Source organism: Ornithodoros turicata, chromosome 2, assembly GCF_037126465.1.
Source record: "Ornithodoros turicata isolate Travis chromosome 2, ASM3712646v1, whole genome shotgun sequence".
Classification (NCBI taxonomy): domain Eukaryota; kingdom Metazoa; phylum Arthropoda; class Arachnida; order Ixodida; family Argasidae; genus Ornithodoros; species Ornithodoros turicata.
In genome coordinates this window covers 142,614,268-142,631,135 of record NC_088202.1, presented here as the reverse complement: position 1 = coordinate 142,631,135, position 16,868 = coordinate 142,614,268, and the positions used below count along the sequence as shown (strand labels likewise).

Below are 16,868 nucleotides of genomic sequence, written 5' to 3'. Positions count from 1 at the left end.
CTTGACCGTGTGCAGGTGTGGTGCAAAGGGTGCAAGGGCAGAAACCAGCACGTTGAAACCAGAACTGCCACCGGGGCACCCAGACCATTCCATTCCCATTCCTAGGACAGTTTCCGCCATTCCATTCAAATTCCATTCCGAGCTCTGCTGAACACTTTTCCCGGGACACCATGAATGATATGAATGGGCAAGTCGTCGTGCATGTGGCGCACGTCATCCGTACTTGCAAGCGTCCTCTCTCTCCAGGTGCGCACCATCTCTGGCTAGCCGACGACACACTGCCCCCTGGCGACAATCTTTCGCCTTGCTGACAAAGGGGTTGTTGAGAAGGGAGACGGAATACAAGCACCGAAAAAAGAAGCACGAAGAAGCGTGTTGCTTCGGCGTGGCCACACGCACTTGCACATTGTGCTTGTTCCTTTGTACCTCTAGGCGTATATTAGGGAACGGAGTAAATGCACTTTTGGAAACATTAGGGAAATGTTGTATCGGGAACTCTTTTGTTCTAGCGAGCGTTAAAATGCATTGTTCCCTATAGCAGCTTGACAGGGAATGTTTATTTCATTATATTGTGTTTCGCTGCAACGAGGTTTGACTGTAGTTTTTTTTTTTTTCTTTTTAATTCCGTGTTAGCTACGCGACGCAACTACGGCTACGAGTGGTATACAGATGCGGACAAAAAGGAGAAAGAACAGCAGGAAGCAGTGTGATTAGCAGGGGGATTAGTGTGCGTCCTGGGCTGACTTCAGGGGGAACCGTGCAGACATTAGTCTGGAAAGGCTGCTCGAAAAACCAAGGGAAAACACCTCTGTTTCAGCACAGTGGGTGCGGAAACATGAACCCACGTCACCTACCCCTTCCCAGCGATCGTCCCAACAATTATGCCACGCAAGCTGGTCTGTCGTTCTCACCTGCTCAGATTGGGGTCGTTTCATCATCTTCTCCCGGTCCGTCTTGTGTTTCCTGTCCGCTCCCTTGGGCTGCAACGAGTGAACGACGATGAACGACTTCAAAGTGGGACTCCGCAACAAAATCGCCACAAAGATTGCGACATAGTAATAACCCTTGGGGTGTCGGGGAAGACACATACGAAATATCACGTTCCCAAAGTGCGCAGAGTTTACATATTCGAATTCAATTATTCATTTCAATTAATTTAATTTCCATTTAATTATTCATTTCAATTAATTTAATTTCCATTTAATTATTCATTTCAACTAATTTAATTCCCATTTAATTATTCATTTCAACTAATTTAATTTCTTTTTAATTATTCATTTCAATTAATTTAATTTCAATTAAATTATTCAATTCAATTATTACGAAGTGAGCGCTTCGCCTCTGTGAAGCAAGAGGGCGCTGAAAGCAACGCTGCTGACGTCATCCGGCATGGAAGAATGCAAGCTTCGTAGCAGACGACAATGCGGGGTGACGTCACAGTGTCTTCCTCCGGACGAACCACTTTGCATTTTGGTTTCAGCTTGGTATTGTCACGATTTACGAATTAATCACTCGCACAAAATGAATGCAAATGTTGTATTCGGTATCGAGGGAAGTCTCCCTTTAAATGTACAACGATCACAACAGCATCAAGGGTATCGTCAGCAGCAAAAAGTACGGTGACACACAGTAGTACCTTGAACACCTTGACCTGGCAGGAAGCAGCGTGCAACTTCTGCGGATGCCCATCCCCGTGCGAGAACGTCTCGATGATGATGCGGAAGGGAACTCCTTTCTCCCCTCCGTGCTTCTTGGGCGTGAACTCAGTGCTTATGCAGTTCACCTGGCACAGATTCGGGCCTCCAGATTAGCACTCTACTGTTGGAAACTTTCCGTGAATGCGCGAACCGCCAAGACGCTCCCAAGCGGCGAGGAACGAGGAACGGTACGCTACTCACTCTCACAAAGACGCCCGTCTCCTTCGTGGGGTCCCACAAGAGCTCGCAGCAGTTGATCCTCGAAGAACAGTTGACGACGTCGTACACGCCGTAAGATAGTGGGACATCTGGAAAAAATTTTTTTTACGGATGGAAATAACATGTCGAGATAAAAGTACAGGTTTATCATTGTAGGAATAGGTTTGGGTGATAATGAGGGTAGGTGAGGGACCTGTCTGTAAAGTGTAAACTATTGCTTAACGGTGTTCCGATAGGATAGATAAGATAAAGAGAAAATGATAGAAATGGCAGGTTTGAGTGGGACATAGCCAAATACTATAGAATGGTTGTGTCCCCTCTTTTTCTCCTTGCTCATGCATGGCGAGTTTTTATGGCCCATGCCGACAATTTTATTAATGTTTAAAAAAAAATTATGGCAGAATGAACGCGGATTCTTCGCAATATTTCATGAACAGCGACAGCTGTCGGGTCCACTGTGAGGTGCGGGTGGAAGCACTTTAGCGCAGGCCACGACCTACTAGATTATAACGACCATGTCACAATCAGCGAACCCTATGAGGTGCCTGTCCGCACGATCCGCCAGGGGCGCTACTGACGCACCCTGGCAGGCTGGCGCACGATTGGACGATGGAAATTTGAATTTTGAACTCGCAGAAGCGTATGTACGACCACCGTAGCAGACGACAGCGATAGCTCCTATGAAAACGCGTAGAATGATGATAATAATCAACCTCAGAATTAAACATCTGTGGAAGTCCACAGCTTGTACAGAAATACTAAGGTAAGCTGAAGTACAAAGTATTGTAGAAGTTGAGGAAGCAATAACAAGGACGATCAGAAGCGCAACCGCTGCCTTCCAAAAATGCGGCGCATGGGAGGGGTGCGCCTGACGTGGTCGTTATAATCTAGTAGGTCGTGGCGCAGGCTTATACCAATGTGAGCCTGAGGCGCCCTCTGGGAGGCGCGGGCGGAAGCACTTTACTGGATGCTTCAGACACTCTTCCGCTGACTCCAGAATCTCTCCCCCCTCCCCTCTTTTTACCTCCGCTTTACAGCTAGCGCTGTAAAAAAATTTACTTTGAATAATGAATAATTAATTAATTAGTAATAAATAATAGTATAAATAAATAAAAGTATAAATATAATAAATAAATAAATAAATAAATAAAAGTATAAATATAATAAATAAATAAATAAATAAATAATTAATATGAATAATTTAATATGAATAGCAAGAGAAGTCACCTTTGAACACAGAGTCCAATATGAAATACTAGTAAATGGCAATTTTAGTGAACAAGTATAGTCTGATGTTGAGTTACAAGGAGAAGGCCACTTAGAACTGCATGGAATCCAGGTTAAGTATCACAAAAATTTACCACATCACAAGTTCCCATAAAAGCCATTCAAATATTTTAAGACACTATAGCTGCTCTGAAGCTGTCAGGCAAGACCCCTGTGCAATTACATGGCCAAAAGCCAGCCCTAAAGCAGCCTTAAAGTTTTTGGGAAACCATCCCTAACTGCATGCGTTCAATGCACTCTTTGTAATATTGTGGTTCACATACTAGTCTTCGGAGCACGCTGCTCTCGTAAGTGTTAATTTACAACAAATGTGCTTCCCTAATCTCGACAGACGGGCGCAACACTAAATGCGCAATTTTACTGATGAGGTGCAGACAGTTATCACGGGAACAGGTACGCCTCGCACCTTCCTATGAAAAGGCACGTGCATAATTTTCTACGGCAATACGTAGTACTAGATTCGCGGGGACTGAGGGAGAGAGCGCGGGCACCCCTCTTGTTGTGCCAGATTTTTGGTGTGCAATAACTTCCAATTATGAGGTCACAATGCCATAGTAGTTTAGTTGGTATATTCTGGAGACAAATCCCCGTATCATCAATATGAATCCTCAAAAAAGTGGAACAACCATTTCACAACTGCTTTTTAACATTTACCATCTTGACTGCTAACTCCTCACCACTGACTGTGGTCACGCTGCACAAGCGTGCTTTTCCTGTTCCTTCAACACATGGGCAACAATTTTTTTTGGAGGTGGCAGAGCCCTAAGAGGGACACAAGGCAACAGGAATGCGATTTTGCGAATAGTATTCCACACCCCACAGTAACGACGGTGGCCTGCTATGTCTCATCCAGGCCAGACTTTGACATACTGCGGCTTCCAGGATAGTAGCCAACAGCAGAGATTTTCACGTGTGATGTGTTTGTTATTTTTATTACTTTGCCGAAGGACACGTTGAACTACACGTATGGACTAACCGGTCTCCAAAATGCGTTCCCCCATCCGCTGCCTAGTCCAGAGGATTATCTGTTCTTTCTCCATGTACTGCAGCCGTCTCTCCTGAAACCCGACTCGGATGATGCTCTGGAAGACAATGTGGTTTATTGCAAGTGTATTCTGGTTTTATCACAGGCAAACAGGGACAGTGATGTGAAAAAGTGTGTGATATATCAAGCTGCTTACTTCTGAAAAAAAAAAATAAATAAATAAAAAAAAGGGACCTCCAACACACCAGCATAACCATATAGTTCTCAACATTTACTACGCAGTAGACTTGTGTTCTATTATATGTATCATCTTGTATGTAGTAGCGTTATCAATATTTATTATGTAATAGAACTGTGCTTTATTTATTTGTTTCGTTTTGACCGTATATGTAGTGTTAGTATCAGTGCGTTTCCTTGTTTGTTCTGTCTGTGTGTTATGAGTGCCCAATCCCCTTTGTATGGCCTAAGGCCGCTCGAAGGTATATAAATAAAATAAATAAACAAACAAATAAACTTGGCATGAAAGAAGTTTATCATGTGCCAACACTAGTGCACTACTTGTGAAATATTTTGAAGCTAATCTTTCATACTCTGCTTTGAGCATACTTTTTCTCAGGTATCAGGTGCAATAACTCAAGTACCAAGTCATAAAACATTGCCAGAATAAAGATCATCACCGACTAGGGTGTGTAATGAATACTTCTCGTACAACATTGCTGGGACCAAGTCAAAATATCATACACTGTGACACTATTCTTTTTAATCTTCTTTGGAACTAAGTTTAAGAAACATGCTAGATGCATTATTGTGAGCGCCTTTCATTCTCTTTACTTTCACTTTATTTCACTTTATCATGCCTCTGAAGCAATATGCCCAGTAGTGAGCCAGCCGGCTCCGCTACAACAATGCCCCCATATTTAATGCTCGGGTGACCTGGCTGACAGCGAGCGAGTTCGCGAAACGCAGGTGAGGCTAAACCCCAGGCTACGAGATCTGTTAATTATCGGTTCGAATGTTATCCCACGCTAAACGTGGGTCTGTCATTAAAAGCGTTGAACCCACAAAGGGGAGTACAAAAAAAGAAAAACTAGATACACTTATAAGATTAAAATATCGAACGCTTTCTCAAGCATTCTTTGACAATCTTGACAACATACCTTGAGCATCTTCCCCCGCATTTCTGTGAGGTCTCCGAGCTTCTTGAGCTTGATTTCGTAGGACTGGCCTGAAAGAAAGTTTTTATTCTTTGTTTTTTTTTTTTTTTGTTTTTCCAGCTTGCACATACATGACATGCAGGACATCTTTTCTCTATTCCTAACAAACTCACATGTCATGCTTAGAGGCATATGCGGTGTAGAAAATTAACCTACAGAAAAGCAAATGAAAAAAAAAATCGTATGTACACGATTTTCAGGGTGATGTCTCGGAAGACTGGCATCAAACTAGACGTAGGACATACTACCATTTAAGATGTGCAGGATTAGAGAAATCATAAAACAGCACAGGTGACACAGAAAGCAAGAAAACATATGTGAGGCTGCAACAGAACAATATAAAAATGAAAAGGATATTCGAACGTATGGTGCTCAATCACCAAGACTCCGTATCCCATAATTTCCGTACATCTTTGATGCATGCTTAACAAATCTTTCCGCAATAAATAAATAATATTAATAAAAATAAATAAAAAATCCTGCCTCTCCATTTATTGCACATAGTGTCCTCGCATCTTCAAATTGTCTGCATTAGTTAGCTGCGTATGTTTTAATGTACAGCTTGTTGGAATGCTTGTAGCCAGATACAGGGAGTTTCAATTAACGTGCAGAGAGATTTTAAAAACACGAAGCACTCTCCACAAATGAAACCGACCGAACTGAACGTCGTAAGCAGTCATGTATAGCAGTCGCCGGTGTTTCTATCATTTTGCCAAATTAATAAGGGCCGGGGGTGTCAATTGGAAAGTAGAGCATCCCGAGAAACACCAGACCGAGGTGCTTCCAACAACGCACGCTTTGTGTTGCTTTTTTGTGTTGTGTTTCTTGTTTTGTGTTTTTGTGTTGCTCGCAAAATACAAAAAATTCACATGTGACAATGTGCCTGCCCGTATTTTCAAAATCTTGCCGCAGGTTAGTTGGGACACCTGTACACTATAGAAGTCAAGGCACCTCGTGAGGCGTTTTGCACTTTTGCTCCCTCATTTCTATGCGGATAAAATGAAAGCAAGATTATTATCATTATTATTATTGACCTTGGTTGAGGTAGGTCATGGTCTCCTCATGCAACTTTGTTGCAATTGATGTTGCTGCACCCAGAACGTACTGGAACCCTCCGGTAGCTCCCACAGGGGGTGACGCAGGCGAAGCAGGCAGCACGTGCAGGGGCAAGGAACTGCTCGACGAGGGCGAAGTTCCAGGAAGTCCCCCTCCCGGCTGGTACACTGCTAGCCGGAGGTCGGGAGCTGACGAACTGTGCCTGCAATGGCTGACGTTAATGAGGGTACCCATTCAGTAATCACTCACACCTGGGTACCACATGAAAGAGCGTACGTAGTGAACGCCGGTGGCGCTGACTAAGCACAGCAAGCACCTTTACCAGTAGCCTAGTGAGGGAACTTCTGTGGAACACAAATACTGCATAATGCTGAAAAATCGCAACTGTGACAAATTCCATGGAAGTAAGCTATGCTGAAGCTGCAGTGCATAACATCAGAGACTATTCTATTTACTTGAATGTACCCACAAATGCAAAAGTGTTCCTTTTGGGTGGTGCACTGAACTTTTAACGTTATAATATTACAACACGAGAGACAAAAAGTTATAAAAATGTGAAACCTGCATCAACAGGTAATTTTTCAAGATAGTCCCATAAGTCCCTCTTAAACCCATTAAAGGTGGTGTCCGAACCAAAAACATAGTTGAGCTGTCGGTGCGTGCAGAATTGCGGTCGCCTAAAATGTGTATCTCCATAATGTTTTCTTCAGAAACATCGAAAAACATTTGGAAACTTATTTTAATAGGGTCTTGCCATCTACTCCGTGCAGCACGACAAATTCGGGCAACAACGTGCCGATAAACGTCGCCGGCATTTTGCTTTGGTCGCGTGATCTTGCACATGGAAGGAACGTCTGAACATGTTTGCTGTTGATTTTCGATGTTGGTATGACCCAGCAGCTATCATGTGTTATCCGTTGCCATCTGCTTTTATTTGCCTTATCAGTGACATGACTTGTACTTCCGACGACTGAAGAGGACATCGGCGAAAGATCCGAGGCTCTCGTTTTTTCACTTTCAGATAGAGCTGGAATTACAAAGCCATATCGGACTGCCCATCGAATACGGTAATTTCCTAATAAAATTTGCAATGAGCTGCTGAAATCCTGTAGCGCACAGACACGTCCGTAGACGTGGTTCGAGACGCTTTCGGATACGGCGTGGTCAGCTGGGACGATGGCGATCACACCCACCTCGGACGAACCCGATGATGTCACCAGAAGACACGAGCAAAGCGAAGACAGTTTGAATCGGAAGTAGAAGTCTGCTTTCGGAACAAGCGTTTTTCATGAGACACCCAAGGCACTGTTGGCAGGCTGGAACGCATCGAAGGCACGAAAATTTACATTTTTTAATTTTTGTCGCCTGGAAATTTTGGGCAATTTTTCTGGAGACGAGAAAAAAAAACTTGAAAAGAAAACTGTTTTTCCTCCCGAAATTCCTGCTTTTTTTTTCTGGGGCTTCGCATCTCTGCAAGACACAAATGTATTTTGAGAAGCTTTGGCTATTTTATCTTGATGAAAGACTTCCCGAAGTAAATATCGTACTAAGTCCGAAAAAACACCATTCAAGGGCAGAAAAATATCCGGGTACCCTCGAGGAAGGTCACACTAAAGTTACGCTGAATGCGGTATAAAGGACTCGCCTTGGAGTAATGAGATGGGGTAAAACGGTAAAGAAGTGTGCATAGGTCTACGTGGCACATGGAAGCAGACGTCCGAAAGAAGATCAGCCGAATCAATGTTGTCGTGATTAGCTTTCCACAAAAACAAAAAATCTCGTACCATTCTTCTCACAGATAAAAGCTAGACTGAAAAATGTTGGTTAAGCTCGTAAGCGTTTGGCTTTGCAGGCTGGAGGTAATTTGGTTTTCTTTCTCGTTCTCGCTTGATACTACGAATATATGGAAATATGGATGCTCTCCTGTTGACAGACAGTGTATGTCAGAGCATACAGAAATTTGTCAGAAATAATCTCTAGAGAATTCCACGCTGTGCACAAACTTTCAGAGGTCACAAAGCAAAAAATTAAGATGGCTAGGTTAACGCCACAAAGTTGAATTAACGTCCCGCAGTCTAAAAATTTAATTTTGTAAAAGTGTAAAGGTATCCTGAAAACTACGTGTCACTGCTACTGAATGCACAGAAGAAATGAAAACAGGCATTGTGCCTGCTACCTTCAGCTCCTATTCTTCGTATATTCTGAGCACGGATTACTGGCCTTGGTGAACTCTGGCACGTATAGAAAACATATTGCCACAAAGCGCATGCTTGTGACAATACTACTGCGGATCAGCAATGACAGGGCAGCAGTCGAAACATAAGTCAAGTTGAAGCACATTGTTTGTTGTTTCACAGCTTGTGGGTGTTACATTTTTCAGCAACAAAGATACGTCTAGAATTATCAAAGCATCAGCTTATTTAGTGCTTCCATAGCCCTTTCTTAAAGATATCAAAGTGGGGACTAATCTTACTGACAAATATCACTTACTGAATGGATACAAAATCCACTGACCTAAAAAAATGTTGTCCTTATGTTTAAGGTACATAATGTTAAATCATTATGAACCAATTTCTTCGGGTCAGTGCCACCACAAATGTTATCTGTTATGTTGACACGGAAGCATGTTGACAGGTTCTCTCCCAGATAACATCGAGCATTCGAAAAGCACACTGAAAGCCACTTGAAAAGCTATAACAGCATAGAACAGTATATAGATAGTGCAGGTAGAACGGTTACACAATAAAGGCTACTACTATAGGCTTTCTTTTTTTTTTTTTGAAGTTACAAAATATATCAACATTTATCAATATATATCAAATATATCAATATATCAACATTTTGGAAGATACTTATGCAGTCAATCGTACCTAGATCCTTGTGTTTTCAGGTTTTGTGCTTTTTTCTTAAATGGGGGCAGGGCACGAAAATCGTGGTTTCGCTTCAGGAGCCGTAAAACAGGGTAGAGGTCTCGGGCAATGCCGGGGGAAAATACTTTGGATATTTCAGATGAATACAAGATACTGAATAGCTGAATGCACGGAACAGCACAAAGGGGACAGCCACAACAAAGGTATATTCGTTAGTCAACAGAAGCGACTATTTTTGTAAAAACGAAAAAAAAAAGAACAGTGTCGACGTTTTGACCCTTTGCAACTGTCACGACGACTGAGAAATGATATGACCTGCCTGTGTTAGTATCATGTCAGACTGATAGCCCCAGTAATATGAATCGGTTAAATAGAAGAGGAAGAAAAACAGCAACTGTACACGTGTGGGCCGGTCAGCTTGCCCAGGCAGCAGAGAAGAGCGTTGCCTTCCCCAGCTGACAAGCACGGCACGTGGCTCATGGTTCCCATCTTTGGCGGCTTTTTTGCACAACAAGCCTCCCCCCCCCCTTATCAGTCAAGGCAGGCGGCAGCTCTTATCTCGTCTGTCCGAGATACAAGTTATCCAGAGCCTTCCAGATTGCTTGTGTCGTGGAAGTAGACACATTTTGTTCCGTCATTTCAAACACGCAGCATTTTCTACGGTTGTCCCGTCAAGTGCCGATCTGTTAAATATCGAGTTCTGCAAAACTTTGGAGCTCCATGTAAATGCCATAATGCCATTGTCATCAACAACAAACCCAAAATGCAGACACTAAGCAAAATAGTCGGTTTGTGGATTAGAATACACATGAGAAGGAAGGGCATCTGAGGGCGTGATGTAGGGTTGAAAAAAATTTTGATATTTTTAAAAAGATCCTCTCCAATGGGCTTTTTTGGATAAAACCCAGATGTTTTTGGATATTTTTGGAGAATATAGACCAGCCTAGAAATGTGACACAGAGTAAAAACAAATGTGTTTTGCTGTTCTTCTTGATTTCGGATGACCTGTCATAGTTTCCGTTTATGAAACTGCCTGTCCCAGTAACGTTGAATGAGTTTCCATTGTTTTCCCGAAAGGTGGAGGGTCCCATGCACGCGTGGGTGAGTGGGTAGACGCTACATGCCTGGATTCAGTTAACATGCCTTCAGGAAGCAGAAGAATGCCTCTCCCTGAATGGGCAGAAGTAAAAGAAAACGGGAAAGAGTTAAATGTGAAAAGCTCAAAAAGTAGAGTTAAAAAGTTATAAAGTTAACAAAAAGTTAGAAGTTTATGTAATTAACCTGGGCTTTGTTAACAGCCAACACTACAATAAAGTTTCAAACAATAAAGCGGGGGCTTTCCGTGTTACGTCGCATTAAGATTGATCTTTCACGCCGCATCTGGACAAAATCTCTAAAAAAATCCGGATTAAATTGTGTGGATATAATCCAAAAAAATCCACTGGATAAAATCCATGTGGATTAAATCCAAACAACCCTGGCGTGAAGTGCACACAGTCCAGTGAAAGTGATCCGTTGTCGACACATTCTTAGTAATACAGGTGTCTGCCGATTCGTAAACATTCTACAGAGCCATCTGGTGGAGGAGTAAAGGAGGCAGAACCCCCTCTTCCAAAGATCCGATGACATGTGAGCAATATTTAAGGAAACCAGATGCTTAGACGTCTCCAGAAAATGAAAGCCTGGATAGAGTTAGTACTCCCTACAAAGGGAGGAGCCTCGGATATTCCGAATAGAGACCGTTCTTCTTCCGGGCACCGTCCTCATCATTGCTTCATTAACTATCGCACCCAGAAGAAACATGTTTATGAGACCGATATCCAGTGACGTAGCGTTGGGGGCCGTAGGGGCGGTCGCCCTGGGTACAAGATTTTTTGGGGGCTCAAATTATAGAGAGAGAGAAAACAAAATTCGAAATAGAAACAGTGATACTGTTTATCACTTTAAAAAATCTAAATTTTTTAACATTGGGCGCTTTTGGAACGATCTGACGGGCGCCTCAAAGACGGAGGCGATTGAAGCAAGGTTCGATATACCACGCCGGTGTAAAGTTGCGTCATGTGTGCTTCGGCAGTAGACTGTGCGCGTTGAGACAGCAGCGCATGTTCTCAAATTGAAGCAACTGAAACGCAAAATCCATCAAATGCTTTCTACTGGATGGAGGAGCTACAGTACCTGATGCATTTGACCCCGATCCAGTCTGCTTCGCGTTCACACCAAAATATAGTAAGTGAAAAGTCCTCGGTAAATACACTGACTTTCGCTTACCAGTGCGAGTTCTAATGCGGCCGTGTCGTGTGTAACACTCCTGGCTCTGTACGAACACGTCTGACGCTGACCCAGAAGCGACTTATGTAAAGTTGCCTCATGGTTCCCACTGAATTTTTAACAACAATTCAAGGACTTTTCAATGATCTTATGAAGTTCAGACACCATTTTGTCTGGGATACAAAACACAGTTTATGGTCAGGGCTTCAATATTTTGCAGTAATAGTTATAAGTTACAGGTATCACATGAGAGAATACATGAGGACTGCACAATATCAGTTCACAGATATGACCGACAATAACCGAATTTTAGAGATCATAGTACAGAAATGTATTAATAGAATAGAGGGTGCCGTTCATTTCTTGCTGCTGATTCCTACTGCAAAGAGTGCTAACTCCTGTGATTTGCACGAGGGTAACTTGCGCAAGCAGCTTCGTGAGAACAAGAAAGATATGCAAAATTGTGGGTTTTCAAGGTCTGCAGAAAAATCCGGGTCTTAAAATAACACAGAAGTCATTTTTAACACCCGGTTTTCTTCCTATAAAACTGTTAAGTAGACCAGTAAGATGCACCATGAGAAGTAATTCACACCATAGAGTCATAATTATTGCAGAAATTGAATTTAAAATACGCCGCAAAAAGCAACCGTGCACAATGGTGGTGAAGAGCAGTACCAGCCTGTGATCTGCATGGAACCTCGTGCTGACGCTATAAGGAGAACGCTCGCTGATTGGCCTAGAGAAATGTTGTCCGCTACTCCGCTGTCATCTGCTACTCGGCTGTTCGGGGTTCTGAAAAAGCCTTTCTCCTGGCTCGGTAATGATTCCGCCGCTCCTTCTATCCCCAATTCTCGGGGAGAACTGGCAAAACAGGTTTACGGCGGCAAAGGGACCAGGCGCTGACACCCACTGACCGGCGAACGAAAACGAGTTCTCCTTATAACGTTATCGGTGACGTGGCATCATACCTCCTCATCCTCGTTATACCCGGAGTGGCGAGTTAAGGGTGAACGCGCGGAGTCATGTTTATGGGAGATTTTTTTCTGGGAAACAAATTGCACACATCAAAACCACCTTTCGCGCTATTCGGTATAATGACACACACTCTTTCATCAGACGTCTTAATCTGAAATTTTTTTGGAAGTACTCTCTGTACTCCTTTAAAGACCTTGAAAATGGCATTTTCAAATTCCAGGGTATTCGAGGGTATTCAAGGACCAGTGGGAACCGGGTACCCGGAGATGCTGTCGAGACCGCCCGCCAATCGGGAGACGCCCTCCATGGTTGGCCTTGTCCGAGCGACGTTTTCTCCGATTTCAAGAGAGAGAATTCGGTGTGCTCTCAACGTGCGTCTGTCTTTTTCTTTTTTCCTTCCGCGTTGGCGATGCAGAGAAATTGCAGCTAAAGGCGGTGTAGAGATGTGAACAGCGGGAAGGAGTGTTCGTTTTTGCGTTTTGTCCTTCCCCCCCCAAGCTCAGGCACGTGTTGCCAACGTCGAGTTAATTTACTATCCGGTTTCACAAATGTACTGCATTGAGCAGTCACAGCACTCGATGCAGTATACAGGGTGCAGTATACATGCACATCAGGTGGTGGCAAAAACCTAGTAAGAACAAATGCCGTTGATCGCATAATTCTAGGTGGCGTAGTTTTTTTTATTAGAATTCAATGACACGTTTTCTGGGACACCCTGTATATAGAGGGTGGCTTAAAAGTTCCCAGATTTTTTTCTCTGTTGCATTTTTAGTATTGTTTCCACAATTTTTAAGAAAATATCATGACAATTTCGTTAAATTCCTCCGTAATTTTGGTCTAAAAAGTGTCTCGTTTATTTTCTATGATGTGCACGGACACAAAAATATGAAGCTCGAGAGGGAACGCATTACTATTATGGAGATACACGAGGCAGAAATTAAGACGGCCAACATCGTTCGAACGATGGGTTTCAAGAACGAGCAACTCTCTATGATGCCGTGAAACGTTTCGAGGGGACAGGTGCGAACAAGGACCGTCCTCAAAGCGGTTGTCCGACTGCCGTCGCTTAAGAATGTGCAGAAGGTCCACTGTTGCATCCGGCACAACCCAGAGTGCTCAGTGCGAAAAATGGCAAAACTGCAGCCTTCAAATTCCCTGACTTTTTCCAGGTTTTCCCTGATCATTTCAAGCAAATTCCCTGACAAATTTAAAAAGAAACTTGGTTCCTGCTCCTACGTTTTGATACAAATCCCTCATAAAAAAGACCATTTATTAAGTATTAGTGAGACTATTCTACTTTTCTGGCCTCGGAACTTGTCGTACTGGCAAACTGCTACTCACGGTAACGTTGCTGCGGCATCGCCTCTCAACCACCGGTTGGCACTCGCGAATTTGCCGTGCATCATCAGGGTACTTGTCTGCGATTTTCCCTGACTTCACCTGCTCTTTGGCCGAATTCCCTGACAGTCCCCCAACTTTTCCAGTCACGTCAAAATTCCCTGACAATTCCCCCGTTTTCCAGGTTTTCCAGGTTGGTAGACATAGTGAAAGTGCTTAAGATCGGCAAAGATAGCATTGTCGAAAGGAAGCTAAACCGTCAAAGTTACTTTGACGGTTTAGCTTCCTTGACGGTTTAGCTTCCGGTTTGAAGATAGCTCGCCTCCGCTTCCTCAGTGATGCAATGAAGATGAAACGGCTGGAGGAATCACGTCGAATGCTTTGGCTGCTCGCTCATGAGGAGATTTTTCACAGCTGAGCCACATCACAACCACCAGAATCGCTTCCAACTGCTCAAGAAGGGACAACGCAAAGACTGCCGCTGTCATTTTTCCGACTTCGGTAATGGTTTGGGCAGGCATTTGCGCAAGTGGGAACATGCCGTTGGTCTTCATCAAAATCAACTTCTGGTTGGTTCATTGGTCTTGTCAAAATCAACGCCGCTGGATACCAGCAGCGCATTCTCCGTGACGTACTGGAGCATGGGCAATGCAGCACTTTGGCCAAGATGCATTCACTGTTCAGCAAGACTGGGCACCGGCGGATTCTGAAAGATTGGCAATCACCGTCTGGGAGGAGCTGTTTCCTGGCTTTTGGGGCAAGGACGTCTGGCCTCCAAATTTGCCAGATCTCAATCCACTGGACTACTCAGTATTGGAGGACAAGATCTCGGGAAGACGATACAACAACGTGAAAAGAGCGTTGATGCGTGCCTGGGACGAAATAACGGTGGAACAATGCGCGAGCGTCGTCGTCATCGATTTAAGAAAGCGGGTCCGTAAATGTATTGGGGCCAAAGGAGAAATATTTTGAGCACTTGTTGTAATTTTTCCGTTTTGACATTGTTCATGTGAGTACAATAAAAGTTAAAAAGCACAGTAACACTACTAGCCCTGTGGCTTTGTAGTAGTACGACAGCTCAAGCACAAACCGCAGTATTGCAGTGCTAAAAGCAGAGTTCTCTTGTACACTGTAACATCCCTGTCACACAGGCATCCCTCAATGATCATTGAACTCAATGACCATTGAACGTGCACATAGCGTTACCAAGCACGTAGCGTGTCAACCTGTCAGAGCACTGGATCTAATGCTCTTTGAGATGCTGACGCGTTACAGGCTTGGTTGCGCTATGCACATGCTCAATGGACATTGGGTTCAATCATCATTGAAGATGGCCAGTGTAACAGGAGTATGAGAGGCATTGCGAGCTTACCTGGGACTAGTGTCATGGGGCTCCCGCCCTGTGCTGACACAAAAGCGCTTGATGGCACCACTGACATCGTCATCCCCACTGTGCGGCAGACGGTTCTTCTTACCGTGAACCAGGGAACGTGAATTCTCACTGTTCAGCAACGTGCTGCCACTTTCGCTGCGGATAAGACGCCACTTTATTTTTTCATGTCGTCGATGGGAGCGGTGGGAACGGGAATCAAACTCCGCACGTAAAGTCTACTAACACAATTTCATTTTTGCACTGATACAAATGGCTGCGATTGTATATCAAAGATCTACTACTACTAAGATCTACTACTCTATCTAAAGATAGATTGCAGATCGCAGGTATCAAAACCAATCGTGATGTAATCAATTTCAGGGACACGCCCACAGTAATGCAGGTGTGCTGCAGGACTTTGTCAAAAGTAGGGGTTAAAATGACCAGGACTCCACATAGATGACGAGGGATAAGAAAGCCATAATCGGAGCACGAAATAATTATCTGCAGCACACTGATGAAGAGACGCACAGCAAAAATTTGAACCGACTGCCTATGAAGCAAAACAACAAGGATCAGTTTTGTGCAAGCATTACATATCTTACAATTTACTCTCTCCACAGAAAGATATGCGGTAATATGATTTGTTGGACCAGGACACACGGTGTCCTCCATTTTGGAAGAGTAAAAGTAAAAATTTTAAATACAACTCTGGGAAAAAACTTAACACCAGCACCCAATTCCTACACTTGCATCAACAAGGTTTATGCAGCTCGTGTTGTATATTAACCATGCACGTTTCCTCTACGACATGGAAGCAAAAGCGATCTTCAATATCGAGAAGCTACGGTGTAAAAGGGTGCTCCGAAAAAACAATCTAACTCCTGGCTAGCAACATCGTTGCTTCGCATCACATGCAGTTATGTGTTCGTGAAGACGGAGGCAATAGCTTTGGAGTTTAGAATCCTATAGTGGTATAGCAGATGTTGCAGGTGTCTGCAATTTCCTGGGCTCTATTTAAAAAAAAAAAAAGAAGAAGGGTGATTGGGCATGCATCCAAAGCCTCAGAGGAAATCTTGCTAAAGTGGGAACTTTCTTGCTGGGGGGTGTCTTTCTCGATGGGCTGAGGTTGGGAAGTCGCCCTCCCTGTAGATGCCAGCCCTGGTACAAGGGTAGTGTTAAAACCAGGCTGCAGTGTAGAGCACACTTTAATTTACAAGAAGGGATGTCCAAGCTTTGCGTGCAACACACAGCCAGATCTCTACAGTTTTGACCCTTGCTCACCGAAGTTCACTAACCGCCCGACCAGTCCTTTGCTCGCTCACTCACACTCGTTCACCGCCTGCTCACCCGCTCAACGCTGTGTCATCATTTGTGCTGTTTCAAGTTTCACTCATCCCTAGCCCAGTTCTCAGCTCGCTCGTTCGCACTCACTCACCGTCCGCTAAGCTCTCGGCTCGCTTACTCATTCATTCTTTTGCTCGCTCAGTAAGTTGGCTGAATTGGGCATGAGCGAGCACGCTCATGAGCGAGTTTTGACGAGGTCTGCAAACAGCATGAGGCATTGGCATACAATTCCCAAAACTA

At 43.8% G+C, this 16,868-nt stretch overlaps 1 protein-coding gene across 6 annotated transcripts in view; it reads right to left on the bottom strand.

Moving 5' to 3' along the window:
* The window catches only part of LOC135386272 (transcription factor CP2-like), a 35,317-nt gene that overhangs the window by 16,704 nt on the left and 1,745 nt on the right, over window positions 1-16,868 (bottom strand). For 4 of the 6 annotated variants that reach the window (XM_064616091.1, XM_064616092.1, XM_064616094.1 and 1 more), the window contains exons 5-11: window positions 15,282-15,437; window positions 6,437-6,669; window positions 5,346-5,413; window positions 4,180-4,285; window positions 1,899-2,005; window positions 1,637-1,783; window positions 912-980 (exon numbers count right to left, since the gene is read on the bottom strand). In XM_064616091.1, coding sequence (XP_064472161.1) covers window positions 912-980; window positions 1,637-1,783; window positions 1,899-2,005; window positions 4,180-4,285; window positions 5,346-5,413; window positions 6,437-6,669; window positions 15,282-15,437 — 886 coding nt within the window. Of the gene's footprint in view, window positions 1-911; window positions 981-1,636; window positions 1,784-1,898; window positions 2,006-4,179; window positions 4,286-5,345; window positions 5,414-6,436; window positions 6,670-6,709; window positions 6,874-15,281; window positions 15,438-16,868 lie in introns of those variants that run through there. The other 2 variants (XM_064616093.1, XM_064616096.1) reach the window with 2 other exon arrangements.